The 25,578-nt window shown below is 37.9% G+C and overlaps 1 protein-coding gene across 2 annotated transcripts in view; it reads left to right on the top strand.

Moving 5' to 3' along the window:
• Positions 1-25,578, top strand: part of BRWD1 (bromodomain and WD repeat domain containing 1) — a 109,906-nt gene that overhangs the window by 30,219 nt on the left and 54,109 nt on the right. For both annotated transcript variants that reach the window (XM_032865315.1, XM_032865316.1), the window contains exons 9-19: positions 3,237-3,337; positions 4,622-4,692; positions 6,259-6,359; positions 7,100-7,140; positions 8,018-8,116; positions 11,103-11,253; positions 11,516-11,650; positions 15,432-15,560; positions 15,965-16,190; positions 21,864-22,049; positions 24,039-24,222. In XM_032865315.1, the coding sequence (XP_032721206.1) occupies positions 3,237-3,337; positions 4,622-4,692; positions 6,259-6,359; positions 7,100-7,140; positions 8,018-8,116; positions 11,103-11,253; positions 11,516-11,650; positions 15,432-15,560; positions 15,965-16,190; positions 21,864-22,049; positions 24,039-24,222 (1,424 nt within the window). The remainder of the gene's footprint in view (positions 1-3,236; positions 3,338-4,621; positions 4,693-6,258; positions 6,360-7,099; positions 7,141-8,017; positions 8,117-11,102; positions 11,254-11,515; positions 11,651-15,431; positions 15,561-15,964; positions 16,191-21,863; positions 22,050-24,038; positions 24,223-25,578) is intronic.

Below are 25,578 nucleotides of genomic sequence, written 5' to 3' on the forward strand. Positions count from 1 at the left end.
ATGGCTCACCTCTGTCCATTTATAGCAAGGGACAGGGTGTATGATGTGCTTTAAAAAACCGCGAGAATCTGTTGAAAATGCTTTGGCAGGTTACAGTTTATCTTCTTAAATAATAGCTCTGGGACCAGGTAGTGGCAGAGGCTGCACGGCATGTGAATGTATTAAGTGCTGTTGTGAACTGTACGTTTTATTTATTTTTATTTAGTTTAGACAGGAGAAAAAGGATGAGAAGGGGGGAGGAGCGGGGGGGAAGAGGAGAGAGAGAATCTTAAGCAGACTCCATGCTCAGTGGGGAGCCCACTGTGGAGCGCACCTTGGAGCTGGATCTCAGGATCCTGAGATCATGACCTGAGCCAAAATCGAGTCAGATGATTAACGGACTGAGCCACCCAGGTGCTCGGTGAATTGTACATTTTAAAATAGCTAAAATGGTGAGTTTTATGTTGTACAAATCGCCCCTCCACAGCTTTGTCTAGAATGGACATGTAATAAAGACGCAGGAAAGATGTGCATTTAGCCGTTAATAGGGCAGCCAACTACCTTTGAATACTGCATTCTTTAATAGCAAAACAGAGGATCAGGATGCATTAAAAAGTCCTTATTTTGCCACCAAATAAGTTGTAAAAGTAGAACTTACTATGCACCCAGGCGTATATTCTGTGCTGAATAGTTACTCAAAATGTATAGATTTCAGGAAGACTATTTTGACTTTGGAAGTAGCCATGTGAGATTGTTGTACAGAATCACGAAGCCACCAGCGACTTTGAGAGATCATACTTCTTACTCTTTCCTTTATGCGGAACTTGCCTAAACCATCTTGGAAAAGTGAGACTCTTAATTTTTAATATCCAAAAATACATAGTATAGTCACTGATGTGTAGCTTTGAGGTTAATTAATGAAACATGGCTGGCTGTCAGTGATACTGCCATTTGAGGAATGTTGCTACTTACAAACAATAAAGGAGAGGCTTGAAAGGTTAAAAATGCCTGTTGGGCCTTAAAAAGAAAAAAAAAAATCTAAAAAGAAAACCCCAAGCTCAGAGGTCTCACTGGTGAATTGTATTAAAACTTACTAGAATTGCTGAGATCTTAGTAAACTGGATGGATATAGGACCTGTGTCCTAAAACCAAAACTTCACTATAAACCATCAGTAACTAGTTAGCTGATATAATGGAGTAAGAACATAATTCACAGTAGCAACAAAAGCCTTCAAACACATTTATCAGGAAATGGGAAAAGTCTATATGAAGAAAGGTCTTAAAAATAATGACAGAGCCTTGGGGTCTGTGGTCGGAGGAGGGGGGGAGGGAATAATCTGTATTAGTCAAAACGTCTAGTATACTCCTGAATCAGAAGATTCAATGATGTAAGGATAGCCTGTCTTTCCAAGTCTTGGTATAAAGTTAGTGTGTTTATGTTTGAAATTCCAGGTGCTTTGTTTTAATGGAGTTTAGCATGCCATCAAGTTCACTTAGAAGAAAACAAACACGTAGAGCCCTTCTCCCGCCCCCCTCCCAAAAAACCCCTCATCAAAAGAGACCTTACAACTTTTTCCGTATTCGGTATTTAAAAATTCTTTAGAGGTATTACAGAGAAAACAGTATGGTGTTGAGCTAGGGGCAGAATAGAGAGCAACACCATTTGTGTATCTAAGAATTGGATTTAATTAAAACGTAGGTGACTTAAAGTAGTTACTTTTCCACAGAATTTCAGGTTTAGAATTCTTCAAGTACTCTATGCAGATGTACAGATTTTACGGTGAAATTTTAATTAACAAAAATACTTGATTATTAAGTACCTTCGGTTACTACTTTTAACGGGATATCCTCCAAAACTCAGTTTTAGTCCATATTCTGGAACACATCTGCTTTGATATAAGTAATCACTTTTGGCATTTAAAAAGCACTTCATTTCCTGTAGTGAAGAGAAGGAACTTGGAAGAAGCTTCTTTGAAAAATTATTAGGTGCAGATCTACCTCCCTTACCAAGTGCATAATCCTGAGAAAAATCATAAATCAGATAATACACTGTATCTCTCTGGGATGCTGTAATGGCAGATAATTATGTAAATAATCTAAAAAATTTCTTCCCAGCTCTTCCTTTTTCACTGGTCTTTGTTTGCTGACCTCCTTTGTCTTGAATGCCTCATGAGTCAGCACGGCGTGGCGTTCTTCATGGCTTTCCTCCACATTCTGGGCAAAGGAAGGGAGTACTTCCTTCCAGTTAAGGTTCTTAGATTAACTGGATTGATTCTTAGTTGTTTTTCTTATCTGTTTCCTTTCAGTAACTGTGATGGACTGCTGTCCGACACATTTTTGGGTTTTACTTGAGGACTGCAGTTACTTCTTGATCTTACTCGGTCCAGATTCTCTACCCATTAACCCATTCCTCCACCACTTGCAAAAATGAGCACTTCAGTCACATAGATATTTCTGTTGCTATCACATACCATATTCCTTCTCACTCTGGTACTTCTGTTCATATTCTTTTGCCGAGTGTGTTTTTCTTGTTTTCTTTGTATTTTCCTCTTTGTCCATGAGGCCCTCTTGGGTATCTCCTGGTCCAAATTGGTCTTACGTTGTCTAGCTTGTTGTGTAACACAGTTGAGCTTTGTTAAACATAAATGTTAGCTCAATTCTGAAGTTACAGTATAATTCTTGTGGGTTTTTTTTTTTTTTTAGAATACATTTATAGTTCTTTTTTATAAATATTTGAGTTGTTGATCTCCTTGGAATTTATCCTGGTGTACAGTCCAGAGAATAGCTTCCAGGTTGCTGCACAGTTAGTAAATCATTTATGCAGTGATCCATTGTTTCCCCAAACGATTTGAGAGGGCACCTTCATCTTAGCTCTTACGTCAGGGTCCAGTTTGGACTTCAGAGTGTACTTTTCCATTGGTCATTCTGTCACTGTACCTACCATGCCCCTGAATTTTAATTATTGAGGCTTTGTGATAACACTTTCATATTGGCAAGACCAGGTCTTCCCTTTCTCTCTGTTAAAAGTTTTTCTGGCTATTCTTGGTTATTAGTTTTGAAAGTAGTCTTTTATTGAGATCACATTACCTTTATAAATTAGAGTTAGACCTTTTTTTTTCTTTTATTTTTCACTATACTATTGCCTATATTTTGTAATTCTTAAGTTTTACTTAAGTGTGTCAGTTGAAGTTAACTTTGTGAACTATGACTTCAGTAGAAGCTCAGGAAACTGAATTGTCTGTATTGTTGCATTTTAGTTTAGCCCTATGGCCAAAGGCTCCCAGAGATACATGGTCTCTACTGGTGCTGATGGAACAGTTTGTTTCTGGCAGTGGGACTTAGAATCCCTGAAATTCAGGTAAGTGGCTGTAATTGTGTGATAAGTTTTCTTTCTTTAATGTTTAATTTAGTCTAATGAGATGAAGTCTGATTATAAAGGGAAGTTCTGTATTCTGGTTGCCTTTTCACTTTTCTATTATATACAGAAATTGTTTGTTTATTTATAAAGATTTATTTATTTTAGAGGGTGTGCTCAGGGGGAGGGGCAGAGGGAGAGAGAGACAGAGAATCTCAAGCAGACCGCACACTGAGTGCAGACCCACATGTGGGACTCGATCTCATGATGCTGAGATCATAACCTGAGCTGAAATCGAGTTGATGCCAAACCACTGAGCCACCCAGGCGCCCCTACAGTGCACTGTTTAGTTGTGTGAAAGAAGCACAGCTATTCTTAATGGACACATCTCATGGGGAGAAAAAAGTGAGATTGTATGTATATGAAATGTTTTGAAAAATGTTAGAGATGTATAATTAGATGCATACTCAGAAATTTAGGCAGGATTACTTAAGAGGATTACTTAAGAATCAGAAGACAGGTTGTAGACCTGTGCTGTCCCGGACAGTAGCCACCAGCCACATGGGACTCTCAAGCCTTTCGAATGTGGGTGGTGCATTTGAAGAACTTAATTATTAGTTTCATCTTAAAAACTGATACTTGACTCAGGTACCACAAAACCTTTAAGTGTATTTCAAATAGACTATGTGAATTTAGTTTCTCAGCTGTGAGTTTTAGGAAACCTAAATACAGATAAATTATCTTTGATGAAGAGTGTTCAAATCACAGTGTAGTATGTATCTAGTATATTCTGGAAGATTTCCAAGATAGAGAATGAAAAGCATCTGAAGTTCTCATTAATATTTTATTCATATTCATATGATATTTTGGATATATTAGGTTAAATGAAATAAAACTTATTTTATCTTTCTACATTTAATGTGACTACTATAAAAATTTAAAGTTACATGTGTGGCTTGCATTGTTTCTGCTGAGCAGTGCTGTTCCTTGTGGCTGTGTACCCTGCCCTACAGCCTGCACAGTGGGTTCGCTTGCAGTGTGAGTTTTAGTCCCCTCAGTTACAGGATGGGGTCGGTGGGTGAAGCCCTTGCTGTGGGGTCGGGCTCTTGGGTATACCGGGATGGGGCAGAGCCTTTGGACTCCTTCCAGCTCTAACAGAATATGCAGAGATGCTTGTGAGCTACTGTATAATAAGGTGATAACATCTAACCATGCTAGATTAAAGCCGGCATTATAAACCCTGTTAATGTGTTGAACTAATGAGTTTTAAAACAACTTCTTTTAAAGTCCACGTCCCCTGAAGTTCACGGAAAAGCCTAGACCAGGTGTTCAGATGCTTTGTTCTTCTTTTAGTGTTGGTAAGATAACTTCAGTAATTTTTCTTCTTAGTTTTATTTAGTATTTATTGAATGATCGTGTTATTGCTAAGAGTATTTGTCAGATGGATGGTAAATCACTTATGCCCATTTCATTAGGTTTAATCCAAGATGTGTATTTCATTATCTTTTTTCCTCATCTTTCACTCCCCTCATTCTCTCATTCTCTGATTTCTCATGGTAATCAGAGCCGGGGAAAGGAGGTTTAAGGTATCCACATGTGCTCCCTGTGTGAGGTAATCCCAAAACTCTGCTTTTCTTGAATAGGCTGAACTGCAGATTTTTATAGTTTAAATTTGTTTTCCACTCATTTTGGTGAAGTTATTGCACATTTTCTCTTCTTGTGCAGTGAGCTTGTGTGGTAATCTTTCTTTTTGGGGGAGGTCAGAGATTTTCCCCTTTACATAAAAGTCTGAAAACTTGAATGAGTGAATTTTGTATTCTGAAGCTAGGTTTAGGTACATGAAGTTATTCAGAAAGCAGGGCCTCTTTTGTCAAGTGTCTTAAGCAGCACATATGGTCATTGCCACAATTAATAAAGCATTGGGAGATAGTGAAAGTTTCCAGATTGAAGTACACTTTTAATTTAAGTTCCATCTGATGTATATGTATTTGGTTCTTTTTTTTTTTTCCAACACCATCCAGCAATTCTTCAGCACCAGCTGGGTGCCCTACAGTTCAGCTCTGTTCTGAGACCCTCTCTCTAAAGAACTGTGTGTGATCCCACAGGTTAAGAGTTCAGTCCTACGAGACCCCCACCCCGGTCAGACCCATTTGTCAGCTGTGCTTCTGACCGACTGGCTAAAGACCAGAGGTTCCATGACCCCCCTCCTTGGGTTTGATTATTTTGCTAGAACCGCTCACAGAACTCAGACATTTTACCAGATTTCCAGCTTATTATAAAAGGATATAATTGAGTGACAGCCATGTGGAAGGGATGCAGAGGATAAAGTGTATGGACTCTCTAGACATGCCAGTCTTCCCAAATCTCCACATGTTCACCAGCCTGGAAGCTTTCTGAACACTGTCCTTTAGGTTTTTATGGAGGTTCTGTTACATAGAGACAGTTGATTAAATCATTGGTGATTGATTCACCTCCCTTCTTCCCCTCCTCAGAAGTCAGGGAAGTGGGACCAGAAGTTCCAATCTTCTAAACATGGTTGGTACTTCTCGCAGTCCGCACACTCATTCTTAGGTGCTCTCCAAGAGTCACTTTATTAACATAAACTCTGGTGTGGGTGAAATGGATTTGTTATGAATATCAAGATACTTTCATCAATGTTGTTGCTTGGGAAATCACAAGGGTTTTAGGAGCTCTGTGCCAGAAACAGGAATGAAGACCAAATACATATATATTTTTTATTATAAATTACAACATCACTCTGTATTATATTAATTTTAATAGGTCTTTATATAGTGTGTTAGAAAATGGGATCTATTGAGATAAACGTGATTTTGGAATAAGATATCTTGCTTAATTTGATACAGAAATTTGGTTCAGATACTTGTTACACACTGAATTTTTAAACCTTAACATTTTTATTTCAGGTGGTATGTTTTTAGCCACAGGTAGTACTGATCATGTAATCAGAATGTATTTTTTGGGTTTTGAAGCACCTGAAAAAATCGCAGAACTCGAAAGCCACACTGTAAGTATTCATGTTATAAAATTCTGTAAACTAATCATTAATATTCCTCTTGGTCCATAGTCAAATATTGCCAACAAAATTGTTATTCTAATTTTAAATGCAGGAGGGATTGCATATATAAAGGTGAAGGATATTATTGACCACTAAGTATATGACTGTGCTAGTATTTTGTGGTTATTTCAGCTTTAAGTTGAAAATCTTGATTATGATAATTTATTCGGGTGGATTTAGTTTCAGGGAACTTACTCATTTTAGTCACACTCATGAAATCAGAATGCTGTTAATGTATAGTAAGGTAGTTAACTCTTAGGATTCTGGAATACTGCTTAGTAGTCAGGTTATCTTTTTTCCCATAGGAAGTTCTATGAAATTAATAGTTCCAAATCACTTTAAAAGGAAAAGAAATTTTTTATATGTAAATAATTATCAAAGTAATGCCGTTTTCAGCTACTTTGTGCTTTAATCACTTTCTACATGTGAATTCTTATACAAATGTAATTCTTTGTAAATACAGTTTTAAACTTAGAAGGAAAGCTTCTTTTTTTATAGTCTTGTTATAGTTAGGTTTTTTGCATGTAAATGTAGGAACAGTGGTGCTAAGCGGCACAAGTGCACATTCTTACTATCAACTGTGCTTCCAGTTCTAAAAATGGAGTGGGTTTTTTTTGTTGTTGTTTTATTTACAAACAAGAGTGATCACCTTTGTGTTTGTTTTCTGCCCCATCCCACCCCGCCCTTAGGATAAAGTTGATAGTATCCAGTTTTGTAACAATGGTGATCGGTAAGTGTGTGTGTGTGTGTGTGAGAGAGAGAGAGAGAGAGAGAGAGAGCGAGCGCGCGCGCACACGCAGGAGCGCGCATCAGTGTGAATGTGATTTGAGGCAGATACGCTCTGGTTCATACTAGTACAGCTGATACATGGCTTTGTGTACTGCAGGCACTTCAGTAGTAAGTGTATTAACTGAATGAAAAGTGTCTGCAGGGGGGCGGGGCACGTTAAACACAGGTTTTTACAATTGTAGCTTCTACCAGGTCCTATGTCCAATAGGAGCTCAACTATTAGGTGTAAAGCTAATGAAGTTTCTTGTTTGAGTAAAAAAAAATCTCTTCTAGCAGCCACCATGATGTGTCATGTGACAGAATTGTCACTTTAATTATATACTCTCTTGGTCTCCAGTTTCTTTCAGGTGCCTTTCCTAAATTGCAATTTTTAACACTTTCCTTTGTTAAAAGATGTGTTTGTTTGAGTTTATCCTTTGTTGAGTTCATCCTTTGTTAAAAGATGAATTTGTTTGAGTTTAGAATGAAGATGCTTACAATGGAATTTTGCTCTTACTGATCTTCCCACACATCTTTAATTCTTCCTGTTTTGTTTTCCCCTCCATGTACCACTTGTACATTGTCTTCTCAAAACTCAGTCTATTTGACAGGCTGTTGGTTGAGTTTGAAATGTGCTTTAACTGCATAGGGCCAGGCAAATTATAGCAAACCAGATTTTTTTCCTCATCAGATTTGCTCTAAATCCCTATCTTTTGAATAAATACCTCTATGTTTCCCTGTGGTCAGGATGGCTACATTAAGAATGTTTTTTGCTTGTGATTTTGACTGTAGTTTTTGGCATGTATGTGAGTATAAGATCTTTTTCTGAAATTTTTAAGGTTCTTAAGTGGTAGCAGAGATGGAACGGCACGGATTTGGAGATTTGAGCAGTTGGAGTGGAGAAGCATTTTATTGGATATGGCAACCCGAGTCTCAGGGTGAGTGGAGATGGTTTGTAGGAAGCGGGTGCATCATAATCACGTGGTCTTTCTCTCCCTGGTGGTTGACTGCTTTGTCAGGGGATTGGAACCACCTCCTATTACAAAGCAGTGATCTAAATGAGTGGCTACTTCCTACATATCTGATACATTGATACATAAATCTCATATATCCCAAAGAATTTATCCTTATATTTATGTTTCTAGGACACTGCCTGGTCTAGGGTAGCACCGTATCAAAGTTCTTACAAGTTTTTCACATTTAGTTCTTTGAAAATCCTTATGTTTGCTTTACTTATAATAATTATAGGGGAAATTAACTCCTCTGCTGTGACTCAAACAGTTTTATTTGGTTTCAAAATAAATTTGATACTCATATTTTTGTGAAATGATCTATGGTAGGGAATGTGGTAGAGAGAATATATACTAGAAATCTGATAATCCTTGTTCACAAATCACAACTCTACTGTTATTTAAAAATGCTCTATGTAGATACTCAGAAGCATCTTAGTGTGAGAGTGAACGCTGTCAATCCTTGACTGGTTGAAATAATGAAGGTTAATTCATTATTAAGAGGATAATTTGAAATCACATTTACCTGTGAACAATTATTTTATTAAGCAAAATAGGAATATCAGTGTAAAAACTTTAAATCAAAAATTTTTTTTGCTGAGGCTGGAAACTGCTGTTTTCTTACTGCCGTGGAGAGTGCTCTGCCTGTAATTCCTTCCAGTGGTGGAAATAATTCTTTTCTCATTTAAAGTTTTACATCTTTCCAATCTAGTGAAGTAGTAGAGTTTTCTGTATATAAGAACTCATGGGGGGACACCTGGGTGGCTCAGTAGGTTAACTCTCTACCTTCAGCTCAGGTCATGATCCTTGGGGTCCTGGGATTGAGCCCCGCATGGGGAAGTCCCTGCTCAGTGGGGAGCCCTCTCCCTCTGCCTGCTGGTTCCCCTGCTTGTGTGCTCTCTCCCTCTCTCTGGCAAATAAATAAAAATCTAAAAAAAAAAAAAGAATCAGTGGGTATATTTGTTTTAGTGTTCTCATCTTGAGGGATCAACTTGAAGTAAAATAACATCTGTTTCTTCAAGGTTACTAACAGGTGATGCCTTTTAGTTTAAAATGAAGCATGGAGTCTTAGCCTTTACTCCCCATTTTGTCTCTTCTGTTAAACTTTTTTTTTTTTTTTTTTTTAAGATTTTATTTATTTGACAGTGAGCAAGGGAACACAAGCCGGGGAAGGCTTCCCACCGAGTAGGCAGCCCGATGCGGGGCTCTATTCCAGGATCCTGGGATCATGACCTGAGGTGAAGGCAGCTGCTTAACTGACCCAGCCACCCAGGCACCCCTCTTCTGTTAAACTTTTACCTGACCAGTGCTTCCATTATGCTTATATGGATAGGTGTTACATGGCACTTATTCTATATTCTTTTTTTTTTTAAAGATTTTATTTTTATTTATTTGAAACAGAGAGAGAGAGATCACAAGTATGTAGAGAGGCAGGCATAGAGAGAGAGAGGAGAAAGCAGGCTCCCCGCTGAGCAGAGAGCCCGATGCGGGCCTCCATCCCAGGACCCTGAGATCATGACCTGAGCTGAAGGCAGAGGCTTAACCCACTGAGCCACCCAGGTGCCCACTTATTCTATATTCTTAACAGCTGTTTTCTTTAATTAAAATATATGTTTATTATATGTTACAATCTCTTAGGATATATTCTCTGATTTCAAAAGCAGTTGGGCTTTGCCTTTTCTCTGTGTATTACTGACTGCTATATTTTACAGAGAAACTTTGCACTTCATGTTCATAAAAGCTGCAAAATATTGTAGACGTTTGTATCCAAGGCCATTCTTGCCAAGAGATCTCATAGTATCACTCTATACAGGAGTGTGAAGAGATGAGTACAGATTTAAAGTTTTAAAGTTCAAAAGATTTTTGTAAGTTTACTTTTCTAAGACACAGGGGGATGTGAGGGTGCATTAACTTCTTTCTGTCTTCCTAAAATTTTTTGTCATCTTCCCTGGAGAGAGAAAGAACAAAATCATTGCTGTTACGGCTTGGGGTCAAGGGAAGGGAATGATAGAAAAGGGGTAGAGAGAAAAAACTTCACTTTTATGAGTAATGGTGATGTCCTAACATATGCCTTTATTCAAACCGAACTTAAAAGATTTTATTTATTAATAAATAAATAATAAGTTAAATTAATTAATTAAACTAATTAAATTAGAGAGAGCATACATAAGCAGGGGGAGGGACAGAGTGGGAGGGTTAGAGAAACTTAAGCAGACTCCATGCCCAGTGTTTTATACGTGCTTCACTCTCAGAACTCCGAGCTCATGACCTGAGCTGAAATCAAGTCACATGCTTAACCAGTGGAGGTACCCGGGCACCCCTGAAGTGTTTGTTTGTTTGTTTCAAAAATTTTACTTGTTAGTGGGAGAAGAGTGCATGTGCACAAGCAGGGGGAGTGGCAGGCAGAGGGAGAAGCAGGCTCCTTGCTGAGCAGGGAGCCTGATGTGGGACTGGATCCCAGGACCCTGGGATTATGACCTGAGCCAAAGGTAGACTCTTAACCAACTGAGCCACCCGTGCATCCCAGCCCCTGAACTGTTTTTATTACTGTTGTTTTTAAAGATTTTATTTATCTGTTTTGTCAGAGAGAGAGAATATAAGCAGGGGGAGTGGGAGGCAGAGGGAAAAGTAGGCTCCAGGGAGCCTGATGTGGGGCTCAATCCCAGGATCCTCGGATCATGACCTGAGCTGAAGGCAGACGCTTAACCATCTGAGCCACCCAGGCGTTCCCCCCGCCCACAAACTGCTTCTATAATTATCCCCTTCCCGTCCCAGTATTTGCCGAAATCTGTTTAGAGATAATCTGTTATGGGTCAGATACATAATCATGTATGGACATGAACTGCATTACTTCAGTTATTTTTGTGTTGATTGTACTTTTCAAATGAATTTGAATTGCTTATGTTTTTCTTAGGGACTTATCTTTGGAAGAGGAAAGGTTTATGAAACCCAAAGTAACAATGATCGCTTGGAATCAGAATGATAGCATTGTTGTCACAGCTGTGAATGATCACGTTCTTAAAGTGTGGAATTCTTACACAGGACAACTGCTTCATAATTTGTTGGTAGGTTGTTTTCATATAATAAATCAAGATTTTTTTTGAACTATAATTTGATTTTTGAAACTATAATGTATTAGCTATGTTTCATCCACTGATTTATCAAATGATTAGAAATTTTGTACGTATACTAATGTTCAATCACTGTCATTAATACATTTTGAAAGCCCTTGTACACTGTGTCAATATGGCTTTTTAATTTTTTAAAACTTAATAACTTGCAAACCCTCCTTAACTCTTATGACTCTTATGACTTTGTTGAATAAAGGGACATGCTGATGAAGTATTTGTTTTGGAGACACATCCCTTTGATTCCAGAATTATGTTATCAGCAGGACATGATGGCAGCATATTTATATGGGATATTACAAAGGGCACCAAGATGAAACATTATTTTAATATGGTAAGTGAAGTGTAGCTTCATGTATGCTTATGTTGGCTTCAAGTATTTGGATTATGAAGTTAAGCCAGAAACCGATCTGCATGCTTTGGCAGTTTATATTCCTAGAAATCAGGATACTGAAAGCCTAATAAACATCTGACAGCCATATTTCTATATGCTCATAAAATTCTGGGTGTAACTGAGTCACATGAGGGAAGGAGTTTCAAAAGTCACTTATTTAGCCCCCTGTATATGTGTGAATGTGTTTGAATTTGCTTAAATTGGTAAAATTATGGTAATTACACACATTTTCACTAAATTTATTAAAATATTTGGTAATAAAACATAATATTCAGTAAAGTCATCTATGGAATCAGAAACATCATTTTGTTTTTCCAGCTTTTTTTCTTTTTGCATATGTAATATTCTAAAACCAAATTAGGATCCTGGTGCATATTTTTAGAATTTCTCATACATAACCACAAAGCTAGTTACAAAATCAGCAAATTTAACGTTGATAAAGTGGCATTATATAAACAGCTTTATATTCAAATTTTGTCAGTTCTGGTAATGTCTTTTTAGTTATATTTGGCCCTTGGAACAGTATTTAATTCAGGATTATGCTATGTTAAGTAGCTGTATATTTCTAGGTTTCTTTAATCTTCAGCAATCCTTTTTTTCCCCCCTATTTCTCACCTTTTAACTTTTTGATGAGTGCAGACAAATAATGTTAGAGAATATCTGTGTTTTGTCTACAGAACATCATGATTTGATTCTGTTACACCTTTTTTGGTGGTGATTATTTTTTATAACTTTGTTTTTGGAGAGAGAACTTGCGAGTGTGTGAGTGGGATGGAGAGGTGAAGAGGGAGAGAAGAGAATCCCAGGCGGGATATATACCCAGTGCAGAGAATACATGGGGCTGGATCTCAGGACCCTGAGATCATGATCTGAACTGAAATCAAGAGTCAGACACTTAACTGACTGAACCACCCAGGGTGTCCTGGTGGTGGTAATTTTAAATATTTGGTAAAGTGGCATTTGCCAGGTTTCCCCCACAATAAAATAGTTGTTTTTCCTCTTTGTAACTGGTTTTTTTTTTTCCCCTCTTTGTAACTGTTAAGCCAATTTTTTCAGGAGGTATTTTGAGACTCTGTAAATACCCTATTCCTCATTAAACTTTAACTTAAAAAACATTAGCATCCATTGAAGGTTTTTAGTGGCATCATTCTTGCCATAGTTATTAGTTGGCATTCTCACACAGTTTTGTAATCTCTTTTTCATCTTATGTACAGAATGTTTTCCAAAATCTTACATAAATTTTTAAGAATTTGCAGTTACATTTTTGACTGTCAATTCAGCCTTTCTCAGAAGGTTACATACCTGGTTAACTTAAAGTTGTTACTGTGTCAGTGGTTTCTGAAGTATGCACAGCAGGACCACTTTGAATGTCCAGGTACACGGCTGTTCGTGTAGATCTGTAATTATTTCCCAGGATAAATACTGAGGGAGTTATTGTATAAAAGGATTTCTGTGTTGTCCAGACTGATGTTTGATATACATATGAGATGTTTTATAAAATTACTGTACAGTTTATACTGAGTTCCAGTTCAAAGAGTAATTCATTTTGGAGCCAGTCTAGTTGCAGGGTGTAGATGAGTGGTTCTTAGACCTTTTTGTTAAAGCCCATCTGAGTCCATGTGTTCCATGATTTCTTTTTTAACCTTAAAATTTTTATTTCAGTATGCTTATTTTGGACACTTCTTGACAAACATTTTAAAATGCAGTATTCTATTTATTACCATAAAATGCACTGACAACTCAAATAACATGGCTGAATTGCACATGTGTAACTAGGCATCAAATTATTGGAAAGAAGGGACGCCTGGGTGGCTCAGTTGGTTAAGCGGCTGCCTTCAGCTCAGGTCATGATCCCAGCGTCCTGGGATCGAGTCCCGCATTGGGCTCCTTGCTCGGTGGGGAGCCTGCTTCTCCCTCTGCCTCTGCCTGCCTCTCTGTCTGCCTGTGCTCGCTCTCTCTCTCTCCCTCTGTCTCTGACAAATAAATAAATAAAATCTTAAAAAAAAATTATTGGAAAGAAGTCTTTTTCAGCAAGTTTTTTGTGGTCTTAAAATTTATAGGTATCTCCATTTTCTTAATTATCCTTTAGAATTCTGATGCAGGGCTCAGTCTCACCACCCTTAGATCATGACCTGAGCTGAAATCAAGACTCAGATGCTCAGCCATCTGAGTGAGCCAGGCTGCCCTGAATTGAGTTCTTAACTTTACTGCTCAGCTGAGAGGCTCCCAGTTTTCTGTTAGAGAGATTACATAGGGTTATAAATTACTGACATTACAGTATTTTGTAAAATACATCATAATTTTCAGTGTGATGTTGAGTTCTGTAAGCACAGTTGCAGGTTGCATTTTGTCAGGAATCATTGTGGAGGACTCTTCAAACTACACATAGAAACCCAAGTCGGACTTGCTCTATGAGAGCCTACTCAGGAAAATTTCCTTCTCTCTAGGTTCTTTAGCAACACTTCTGGTGCACTTAGGTCCACGTGTTTGACAGCAGAGGAGCTGCCAGCATCTTTAACTTACCAGTCAATGGTCTGGGCCCCGCCTTTGCTTTCCTTGGAGTGGAGGTTCCCCCAGGGTGCCAAGTGGTGCCGGGCCATGGGGTGGGCTGTGGTGGAGATGGCGCCTCAAAGGACTGTGTGGTGGATCTGTGTTCCTATGTTTTAACAAAAAAATTGGAAGAAAGATATGTATAGCACTTATTCCTTTTTATGTTGTTAGAGAATACAAGTTTATATACGTGCTGTGTGTGCACGTAATAGGGAAGTGCCTTCAATATCCCAGTAACTTAATTTCTAAGTTTGTTAGTTGGTAGCTGCTTGTGTGTGACGTGCTGCTTTTCAAGCAGATGTTTGGGCGTGGCGTGAGTTTGTCTGGGCAGTGAGTGAGGGAGGATTCATTTTCCGGCATTGATCAAACTTTCCCTAAAGTTTAGTTTTTGCACAGTTACAGGCTCAGACAACAAATAGGCATAGCTTTAAGCTGTTAATGAAACAGCTCACTTAACTATAAATTGGTAGTGCTAAATTCACATAATTTCAGTTTAAGAGCAAGAATAAAGCTGAAGAGCAGTCTGGGCAAGGCAGCTCTCGCGACGTGATTGGCGCGTCCTTCCTGAGTCTGCGGTGGTTTGCGGTAAGGTAGGTGCAGGCATTGCTGTGCACCGTGTGACTTGGCAGCATTCCACTTTGCACAGTGGTCAGTCCTCTTTGTGGAAAGTTTAAATTCTGGAAAAGTACTGATTTTAGATCATGAATACCATACTTCATTGATCTATAATCATTTACCTTGTGGGGTGTTAGTCAATAGCCTTTTGCTATACATTAAAACAGAAGTTTATGAAATTGCTTGTCATTCACTTCTAAGAAATGAAGAAAGCCTTTACTTTGGATTGGCTTATGACCTTTCGTTCTGTGGTTCTGAGAACCCATTCTTAGACTGCCTTTCAAGGTTTTTTCTAGTCTAGTGGTATCTGAAATGAATTTTATTTTCTGAAAATATTATGTGCATAATGCAAAAGTTGTTTTTAAATATTTTCTTTCAGAAGTGATACATTAGGGGACACCTAGGTGCCTCAGTGGGTTAAGTGTCTGACTCTTGATCTCAGCTCAAGTTTCAACTCATTGAAAAAAAAAAGTAATGTTTATATTGACATGAAAACAGTTGATAAAGCAAAAGCACTCATGTAGAATTGGTTTTAAGTTTTCCTTCCTTTTCCTAGATTGAAGGACAAGGACATGGAGCGGTCTTTGACTGTAAGTTCTCACAGGACGGACAGCATTTTGCCTGCACAGATTCGCACGGACACCTTCTGATATTTGGTTTTGGATGCAGCAAGCCATATGAAAAGGTCTTTTATTTTTTTGTAGCATTTTAACCACTTTTAAAAAATTTTAATTCCTGTAATTAAGTGTTATATTCGCTTCATAGTGATTCAGCAATTCTGTGTATTACTCGGTGCTCAAGATAAGTGTACTTGTAATCTCATTCATCCGTTTCACCCACCTCCCTGCCCGCCTCCCCTCTGGTAACCATCTGTTGTCTCTACTAGGAGTCTGTTTTTTGTTTTGTCTGGAAAAGGTCATTCTTAGTACTTTTCTATAGTAGTAAAATCAGTAGTTATGAAGGATGTTTTAAAAATAGGTGTACTGATTTGTTTTTAACTGTTTTTTCAAATTATAAGTAACTTTAATATTTGTATTCTTTAACATGTACAAACCTCAAAATGTCAATCTGTAAACAACTTTTTTTCAGATTCCTGATCAGATGTTCTTCCATACTGACTATCGGCCACTGATTAGAGATTCTAATAATTACGTCTTAGATGAGCAGACTCAGCAGGCTCCTCACCTTATGCCTCCACCATTCTTGGTAGATGTAGATGGAAATCCTCACCCGACTAAGTATCAGAGATTAGTACCAGGTCGAGAAAATTCTGCGGATGAACATTTGGTTCCACAGCTAGGCTATGTGGCAACAAGTAAGTGAAAAAAATTTTTTTCTTTCACTTTTTATTTGAAAAATGTAAAGAAAATAATACACAGAACTCACATACTTTAAGACTTACCAGACGTTAATAGTTTGTGGTGTTTGTTTTATCATTCTCTCTCTAGATACATATAATTGTTTTTAACCATTTGAGTGATAAGTTCTCGACTGCATGTTCATTTATCCCTAAATACTTCATATGTGTTTTCTAAGAAAAAGGTATTCTCTTATGTAACCATAAGCAGTTACCATCATTTAACACTGATGTAATACTGTTGCTAAGTCTGTGGTCTGTGATCAAATTTAGTCTGTTACTCTGTGCCTGTTAAGACTTTTATTGTTCTTCCCTGATGTGAATCTCAGTTGGGGACTGCACCTTAAATTTAGTTATCCTTGGTGAAGTTCAGGTTGTGCTTTTTAAAAAAAGTTTTATTTATTTATTTTTACATAATCTCTGTACCTAGTGTGGGGCTCAAAGTCATGACCCCAAGGTGAAGAATCATGTGCTCTTTTGACTGAGCCAGCGAGGCACACCCCCAGGTTGTACAGTTTTTGATAGAATACAGTATAAATGATGATGTAGCCTTCCTGGAGCGTCAGGTCAGGGTGCTGAGGATTGTGCTTTGTCCAAATATTGGTGATGTTGTCTTTGCAAACTTGGTTAAGGTGCCTGCTAAGTTTTCCAGTACAAAGTTATTTTTCTCTTTGTAATTGATAAGAAATTTGTGGGGAGATACGATGTAAATAACCTGTTCCTTACCAAACTTTACCTTTAAGTTTTAGGATCCATTGATGATTTTTGCCTGAATCAGTTCTAAAGATTGCAAAATGGTTGTTTTCCAACTCTATCATCATTGCATATGCATTTTATTAGTCTTCCTTTTATATGTTTATGTAGTTCAGATTTAGGGATTGTTATATAAGGGGTTATAATCCATAATGGTCATTATTTGTTGCTCATACTAGTTTTAGATTTGAGTGTGAGAGTCTCTTCAGGCTGACTGTTCCCTTTCCTGAGGCCCTTGAACACTTTTTCCTTTCTGGCACAAGATGTTTGAGTCCCATCTTGCATGTGGTCTGTCCTAGTCAAGTGCAGAGTTTTTGTTTTGTATTTGTTCCTAGCAGTGTAGTGTTTCTTCATACAGACCTTATTAAGCAAAGAAAAAAAAAGCTTGTTTTGTTTTGATGAAGTTTGTTTTACTAAAAGTTAATCAACAGTTATCACTATATGTTTACTGTTTCAAGTGTTTAATTTTTTTTTAGTGTAATTGAAGTATAGCTTACATATAATAAAATTCATGAATTTTAACTGTACAAGTCACATGAGTTAGGCAGCTGTTAAACAATCACAGAACCACCACCACAGTCAAGGTATAGAATGTTTCCAGTGCCCTTGAAAGTTCTATTGGGACTTTTAAAGCAAAATTAATTAATTTTTTATTTTGATTTACACTCAGTTATTAACATACAATGTATTCATTTCAGAGGCAGAAGCCAGTGATTCATCAGTCATATATATATACAACACCCAGTGCTCTTTACCTCACAAGCCCTCTTTAATGCCCATCACCCCCTACTCCCCCGCCCCCTCCAGCAGCCCTCAGTTTGTTTCCTATGATTAAGAGTCTCTTATGGTTTTTCTTCCTCTCTGATTTTGTCTTGTTTTATCCTTTCCCCTCTTCCCCTGTGACCCTCTGTTTTGTTTCTCAGATTCCATATGTGCATGACATCATAGGATAATTATCTTTCTCTGGCTTATTTTGCTTAGCATAATACCTTCTAGTTCCATCCACGTTGTTGCAAATGGCAAGATTTCAATTTTTTTTGATGGCCGAGTAATATTCCATCATGTGTGTACACACACACACACACACCCACCCACCCACCCCCGCATCTCCTTTATCCATTCATCTGTTGATGGACATCTGGGCTTTTTCCATAGTTTGGCTGTTGTGGACATCGCTGCTGTGAATGTTGGGGTGCAGGTTCTGCTGGGCCTTTTTGGAATCTTCTCTGGTCACTCGTAATGACTATTCTGTTTTGTCACTTTTATTTTGTCTCTTTGAGGAATATGGTATAAATGGAATTGTACGATACTAAATCTTTTGTGTCTGGCTTCTTAGCATGGTGCTTTGGAGATTGATTTTTGTTGTTGCACAAATCAGTTTTTTTTTTTTTCCTGTTTGTTGTTAGTGAACTATGGTATGTGTGTACCCTTATTTATTCATTCATTAACAGTTGAAGGACAGTTGGCTTTTTCCCACTCTGATACTTCATCATTCCTTATAATAACCCCAAACTACCATGTGGCTTTATCTTATGTCCTTCTTTGGTTGTATTAGTTTTTGCTTTATGTATTTTAAAGTTTTTTTTTTTTTTTAAGATTTTTTTTTTTTTTTTTTTTTAATTTGACAGAGATCACAAGTAGACAGAGAGGCAGGCAGAGAGGGAGGAGGAAGCAGGCTCCCTGCTGAGCAGAGAGCCCGATGTGGGGCTCCATCCCAGGACCCTGGGATCATGACCTGAGCCGAAGGCAGAGGCCTTAACCCACTGAGCCACCCAGGCACCCCTATTTTAAAGTTTTTAAAAATTTTTTATTTTTTTAAGATTTTATCTATTTGAGGGGTGCCTGGGTGGTTCAGTGGGTTAAAGTCTCTGCCTTCGGCTCAGGTCATGATCCCAGGGTCCTAGGATCGAGCCCCGGGTCAGGCTCTCTGCTCAGCATGGAGCCTGCTTCCCCTCCCTCTCTCTGCCTTTCTGCCTACTTGTGATCTCTGTCAAACAAATAAATAAAATTAAAAAAAAAAGATTTTGTCTATTTGTTTGCTAGATAGTACAAGTAGGCAGAACAGCAGACAGAGGGAGAGGGAGAAGCAGGCTGTCCACTGAGCAGGGAGCCTGAGGCAGGGCTTGATCCCAGGACCCTGGGATCATGACCTGAGCCAAAGGCAGCCGCTTAACCAACTCAGCCACCCAGACACCACTTAACGTTCTGTTTTTAGGTGCAGACACATTTCAGATTGTCCTCTGAGTGAATTCTTTTATCATTATGAATTGTTCCTCTTTTTCCTTGGTATTATTTTTTTCTTTTGAAGACTTTTTCGTTATTTTGTATTAATATGCCAGTCCACCCAGTTTTGATGAGTATTGTCTTAGTGTATCTTTTCAGTTTTTGTAACCAATTTGTGTCTTCATATTAAAACAAATTTCATGTAGGCACCAATCCAGTCTGACAACCTATCTGTTAATTGGAAAATGTAGACCATTTACATTTGATAAAATTATTAGTATCGTCAGGGTTAATTCTCTACCATTTTGCTCTTTTTTTCTCTTTATCCTTTTCTGTCCTTTTTTTTTTCCTGCCTTGTTTGAAATTGATTACCTTTTAGTATTTCATACTATCTCTTCTAATGTCTTCTGTTTGTCTTATTTCTAGTGGTTATTTCTAACGGTAGGACAGGAATTGTCAGTGTGTGGGTTTGCAGATCTGTGGTTTTATCCATGACCTTTGTTATGGGGTCTTTATGGTCATAACTATTTTTGTAATAATATGGAAATATTATTTACTTTTTTGAAAGTGTAGACAATTGCACTGATTTAACAGAGGCTTCTGAAACTTCTGGCATCACACCACTAACAGTCATTGCATTCTTCATTGACTTAAACACATATTTTTAACTGTTCTGAGTTTAGAATTGGAAGTATGCATTAAACAATTCTGCTGTATGTTCCAAAGTTTATCTGTTCTGGCTAGTGGGAACATGGACTATTTCTACTTCTGTGAGAGCACTGGAAATTTTTTGGGAAACTGCCTTTTCATGTCTTTTCCCCTTAGTATGGTGGAGTTTTACCCAGTGTGTGCACATACCATTATTTAGTCAAAGTATCAACTCAACTTTTGTGTGTATCTCTTTTGAGATTTCTGTGCAATTCAGTCTTCTCTGATGTTCAGTCCTGCATTTTATTTATTTATTTATTTAAGATTTTATTTATTGATTTGGCAGAGAAAGACACAGTGAGAGAAGGAACACAAGCAGGGGGGAGTGGGTGAGGGAAGAGCAGGCTTTGCACTGAGCAGGGAACCCGAGTCTCGACCCTAGGACCCTGGGATCATGCAGGGATGGGGAGGACTAGAGGTCTCCTTTTTTCTGTTTTCCCTTTGGTTCCATTTGCGGTCTTAGGAATCTTTTTTTATTTCGAGTTCTAATTAAAACCTTCTTAATATTTTAGATTAGGGCTCCACTTTTTGCTTTCTTAGCTCATTTTTTGAAAATTAAAAAAAAATTGTGATTTTTAAGATAGGTTAGGACATTTAGCTCTTTTAAGTTCTTCACTGATTGCCATGGTAAAATAGAGTTGTTATCCATGAGATATAAGGGAATTTAACTCAGATAGTAGGATGCAAATATTTTTTCCCTGAAATTAGTACGTGACATTTTTTAGTTTCTGTATGTTACTGTGGAGGCTAGATTATATTTTGCATTCTTTTTGCTAATACCCTATCAATTTCAGTCTGTTAGGGTTCTCCTTGTAAGTTGCTGGGGGTGTGTCTGTATTCTATGTTATGTTCAAAGAAGATGCATTTTATATGGGAGGCTATGTCAGGAATTATTTGCATGAAAAAGTTAGCATTTAGATAACTTTCCAGACCCCACAACCATCTAACACTTTTTAAAAGAAATTTTTTTTAATTTATTTTCAGCGTAACAGTATTCATTGTTTTTGCACCACACCCAGTGCTCCATGCAATCCATGCCCTCTCCAATACCCACCACCTGGTTCCCCCAACCTCCCACCCCCCATCTAACACTTTTTATCCGCTAATGTTGACCGAACCTGTTACTTCAAAAATGAAGAAGCAAAGGCACTTTTAAAAAAATCTGATTTTGTACTTTGGGTACTGGCTAGGCTAAAAGCATACCTAAGAAACAGAGTAGCTTAAGTTTAATGGGAGAGGTACGTGTGGGTACCTCCCTCAAGACCCTTGGATGGGGAGAGCTACAGCTGTAGTTGGTTGAAGAGTATTACACTTTTGTTTATTTCTTAAGAGCGTAGAGGAGAAATAGCACTGCTTTTCTCTACATCAGAAATCATACATTGTTGCTCTAGTCTTGTCAGAGACTTCGAGAAATAAGAGTTTAATGAAATATATCTTAGGTGAGGCAAGGAGAGTGTTAGTGTGAAACAGCAAAATAAAGCTTCCACTGAAACTCTCACATGTTCCCATGTGCTCATTTCAGGGGTTTCAGAGGCTCTTGAGGTTTTTGTGGTGGTTGGTATATAGGAAGGGTTTTGTTTGCTTTGAATCTTTTCTCTGATCCAATTATTTATGAATATGTAGGATATTTTTTATTGCTTATTCATTATTTTTTTAAAGATTTTATTTATTTGAGAGTACATGCTCACTCATGAGCTGAGGGAAGAGGGAGACGCAGGCTCTGTGCTTAGCTGGCAGCCTGATGTGGAGCTGGATCCCAGGACCCCGGGATCAGGACCTGAGCTGAAGGCAGCTGTTCAACCAGCTGAGCCACTCAAGCACCCCAGTCATTTATGTTTTTTTAAAGAAGTTTGATCATTGCTAATATAATTTTAATTTTAGTCTACTGAAGGTTTGTTTTCCTGTTCATGTTTGTTATAATTTTGTGTTACGGCTGTGATTGTACAGGTGATGGAGAGGTAATTGAACAGATTATAAGCCTGCAAACCAATGATAATGGTGAACGGAGCCCAGAGTCCAGTGTACTTGATGGAATGATTAGACAGTTGCAGCAGCAGCAGGATCAGAGAATGGGGGCAGATCAGGATGCTCTTCCAAGTGGACTTCCAACTGGAGAAGAAACGCCCCGAAGAGGTAAGATGTATGAGAAGTGTTTTGTCTTAATATGCTGAAATCAAAGAGTAAATGAAGTCATTTTCAGGTACATGAGGTGTGAAAAATTCTAAGTGTATTTTTCTAACTTTGGTAGCCTTAAGGTAACTTCGGTAGGTGCGAAGTTGATGTACTGGCAAATGGACATATGATTTTCAAGTACTTTGAAAGGCTATTAGAACTTTTTCGCTCTAAAGAGCATTTACAAAATTATATTAAATGAGTAAAGAAATTTTTTTTTTAAAGGAGATACAATTCTAGGTTTCCCTTTAAACGCTTTTAATTAAAAAAAAAATTAGTTGCATAGAGCATGATATGTTTCTTATGGAACCAGAAGGCTTGAAGTGAGTTTTCAGGGTGAGGTTCTTTGCAAATGGATACTTGATGGGGAAAGTAAGTGCCTGTGGAAGATGAGGGAAGCCTCAAGTGCCACAGAGGTCATCCCTGCCATGTCATACTGTGCAGGGTACTTGGCCACGAATTTCAGTATCTTTCCTTGACAGGTGTTTCCACGTGTCTACAGAAAAGAAAAAGCAAATTCTCCCAACAGAGAGGTTAAGTATTTTGGGCAGGAATACTGCAAGTTGATGCTGTGTTCTTCTCTGCCCTTTTTTTCCACCTTGACAATATATTCTAGCAATCAGTCCATATTCATTCGCAGCACTTCCTCATCCTTTTTTATGGCTTCATAGTACTCTAGTGTGTGGAATAACTGTTCTTTGTAATTAATCTGTTTGTGACGATTTGAGTTATTTCTCAGACTTGGTATTTACAAGTGATATAAATAACCTGTTTCTTCACATTGTTGGAGAATAATACTATAACTTGAGCAGTTAAATTTAGAATTTATTGTTGGTTCTTAATTCAAAACGTGTTTCTTAAATATCAGTATATTTTAATACAGATATTTGGATTGATAGGGGCCTTTAAGGGGTCCTGAGGGTGCTCAGTCGGTTAAGCATCCCAACTCTTGATATCAGCTCAGGTCTTGGTCTCAGGGTTGTGAGTTCAAGCCCCACGTTGGGCTCCATACTGGATATGGAGCCTACTTAAAAAAAAAAAAAGTAGAGTCATATAACGTTCTCTACAGTAGATGAAGTGTGGTGCAATGCAAGTTGGTTCACATTTGATTGGTAAACAGAATGCTGTACCTAGAAGGACGCGGGGTTTGTGTTCAGTCATGTGGGTTTTGCCCTGGCCCAGGAGAGCTGGCAGAGTTGGAGTAGAATTTTATAGCCTCCTGCAGACAAGGATATAGCCCCAGTTTCTCTGTTGCATTAATAGCAGAAGCCCCTTCTTCTGGTATTTTAAGAGAACAGGCACTTTATCTGTGACACCTGACACCACGTTGGTCTCCATTCTTCATCCTGCTGACCTCCACTCACGAGGGGTTGCCCTGTCTCCTCTGCCCACCTGATCAGCTCTGCACAAGCTTGGGGCTCACTGCTGTCTGCATTGTCCTGTCCTCCACTCTCTCAGCTCCAGTTCAAGTGCTGCCAGCTTTCCCCACTCTGCATTTTGTGAAGTTTTAATATCCACTCTGGCAGCTTACCTGCCCGAGTGGCTCAGATTATCTCTTAAAGTCACAAGTGATGTTAGTGTTTGAGCTCTTGTTATAAAGCCGCTACAGTTTGAGGAGACTGTGCTGCAGTGCTAAATTTTCCAAAAAGATGTGTTTTTAGCATACAGTTTTGAAGAAGGCAGAGCCTTTAGGATGGCAAATACGGCATTATAGTAAAAAATACCATAAAAGATTTCAGGAAGTCTAGTAAAAATGGAAGTTGAAGTTAATGTTTGTTCTGTATTCTGTATTTGGATCTCAGTTACACTGTGATTCTTTTCCCAAAGTTTTTGGATTTGTGTTTTTGGTTTGTATGTTATTAGGAGGACTGTATGTATATGCCTGTTTTGTGTAAAATACATATTAGATTGAAATTTGTTTTGGAATCAGTTTTGACAATTTTCCTGCAGGTTTTAGAAGACTGAGCTTAGACATCCAGTCCCCTCCGAATATTGGCCTGCGTCGTAGCGGACAAGTTGAAGGTGTTCGTCAGATGCATCAGAACGCTCCTCGCAGTCAGATTGCTACAGAGCGTGACCTGCAGGCTTGGAAGCGAAGAGTGGTTGTACCAGAGGTACCACTAGGCATATTTAGGTTTGTTTTAGGATATCTATTAATATTGTTTCTTTCTACAAAAATATATCTATATGGTTATTTACAGGTTTTTGTACTGCATTAGTGGTATAAATAATCATATAAATATATTTTAGTAATGGATTGGAATCTATTTTAATTGTGGGAGGAAAATGTTGAAATTGTTTTCTAAGTTTTTACTGTGGTAAATTTTTTCTTAACCATTCCTGTTCCATCTTTACAAATACCTACTTTTATCCATTCAGTGTTATTTTGAAATAAATACCAGGCATATATTTTTGTTTATAACTACGTCTCTGTAATTCTAAAAGATAAGGAATTGTCTTCAGCTACTGCAGGGCCATTATCATACCTTTATAAAATAATACCTCAGTAGAACCAAATGTCCAGTCAGTGTTTAAATTTCCAGTTGTTTGATGTCATGTTTTCAGTTTTTTGCAAGACTGTTTCTTCGGTGGTGTAATTTTGTCAAAAGACACGTATCTGTATACTCTTTCTGTGATGACGGCAGGCATTGGTGCTCACTGGCTAGGTTCCTTAACTCACTGGGGCCATAATAAAAAACAGTGATGGCTCAACTCTGTTGAGTATTTGTTACAGTGGGTACATCTAAAAAAGAAATTTACCCAAATGTACTGTTCGATTACCTAGTGGGAAAGTTTGTATAAAAAAGACAAGATATATGCTTATTTTGCTTTATTTACCTTCAAACTGAAGATTTACTCCCTTCTACCCCCAGGAACGACCAATTTGTGCTTGTGTTCTTCACTGTATAAATCACACCGCTGTGATTTAGCTCATTTCTGATATCCTTTTATTAAGTGTTTCTATCTCTGGCCAGGAGGAGTCTCTTCAGGGTGCCTCTTGAGTCCTTTTGAATGATGATAATACCCTTCTGTAGCGCCTTTGCTGTCAGGCCTGGCAAGGTGTTATAGGTTCATCATGTAAATTTCTCATCCTGGATGTGGAATCATTCTTGAAGTAGCCTAATTTTTTTATAGTGGGAAATAATTTTATAATTACAGTCTGGGCAGTAGGGTCTTTTTTTGCTATTGAGGTGTGACCTGCTGATTTTTTTGAGTTAATTAAACAGAGGTAGCAAATGTTCCTTTTCACCGATAATCTGAAATGTTCAGTATTCTCTTATGTCTCGTAATAACTAATACTTAGAAGATAATTTTGTAAAGGTATGTGCTTCATGTGTTTAGGCAGAAGAGTTTCAGCGATTGGTGGAGGAATGTAGTACTTACATATTGTATGGTGAATGAGAATGTTTACAAATATACAGTAAAATAATGAAAAGCAAAATCTAGAATTGGGATGAGAAATACAGAAAATCACTATCATATATGTACT

This window comes from Lontra canadensis, unplaced genomic scaffold, assembly GCF_010015895.1.
Source record: "Lontra canadensis isolate GAN:19392208 unplaced genomic scaffold, GSC_riverotter_1.0 scaffold29, whole genome shotgun sequence".
NCBI lineage: Eukaryota > Metazoa > Chordata > Mammalia > Carnivora > Mustelidae > Lontra > Lontra canadensis.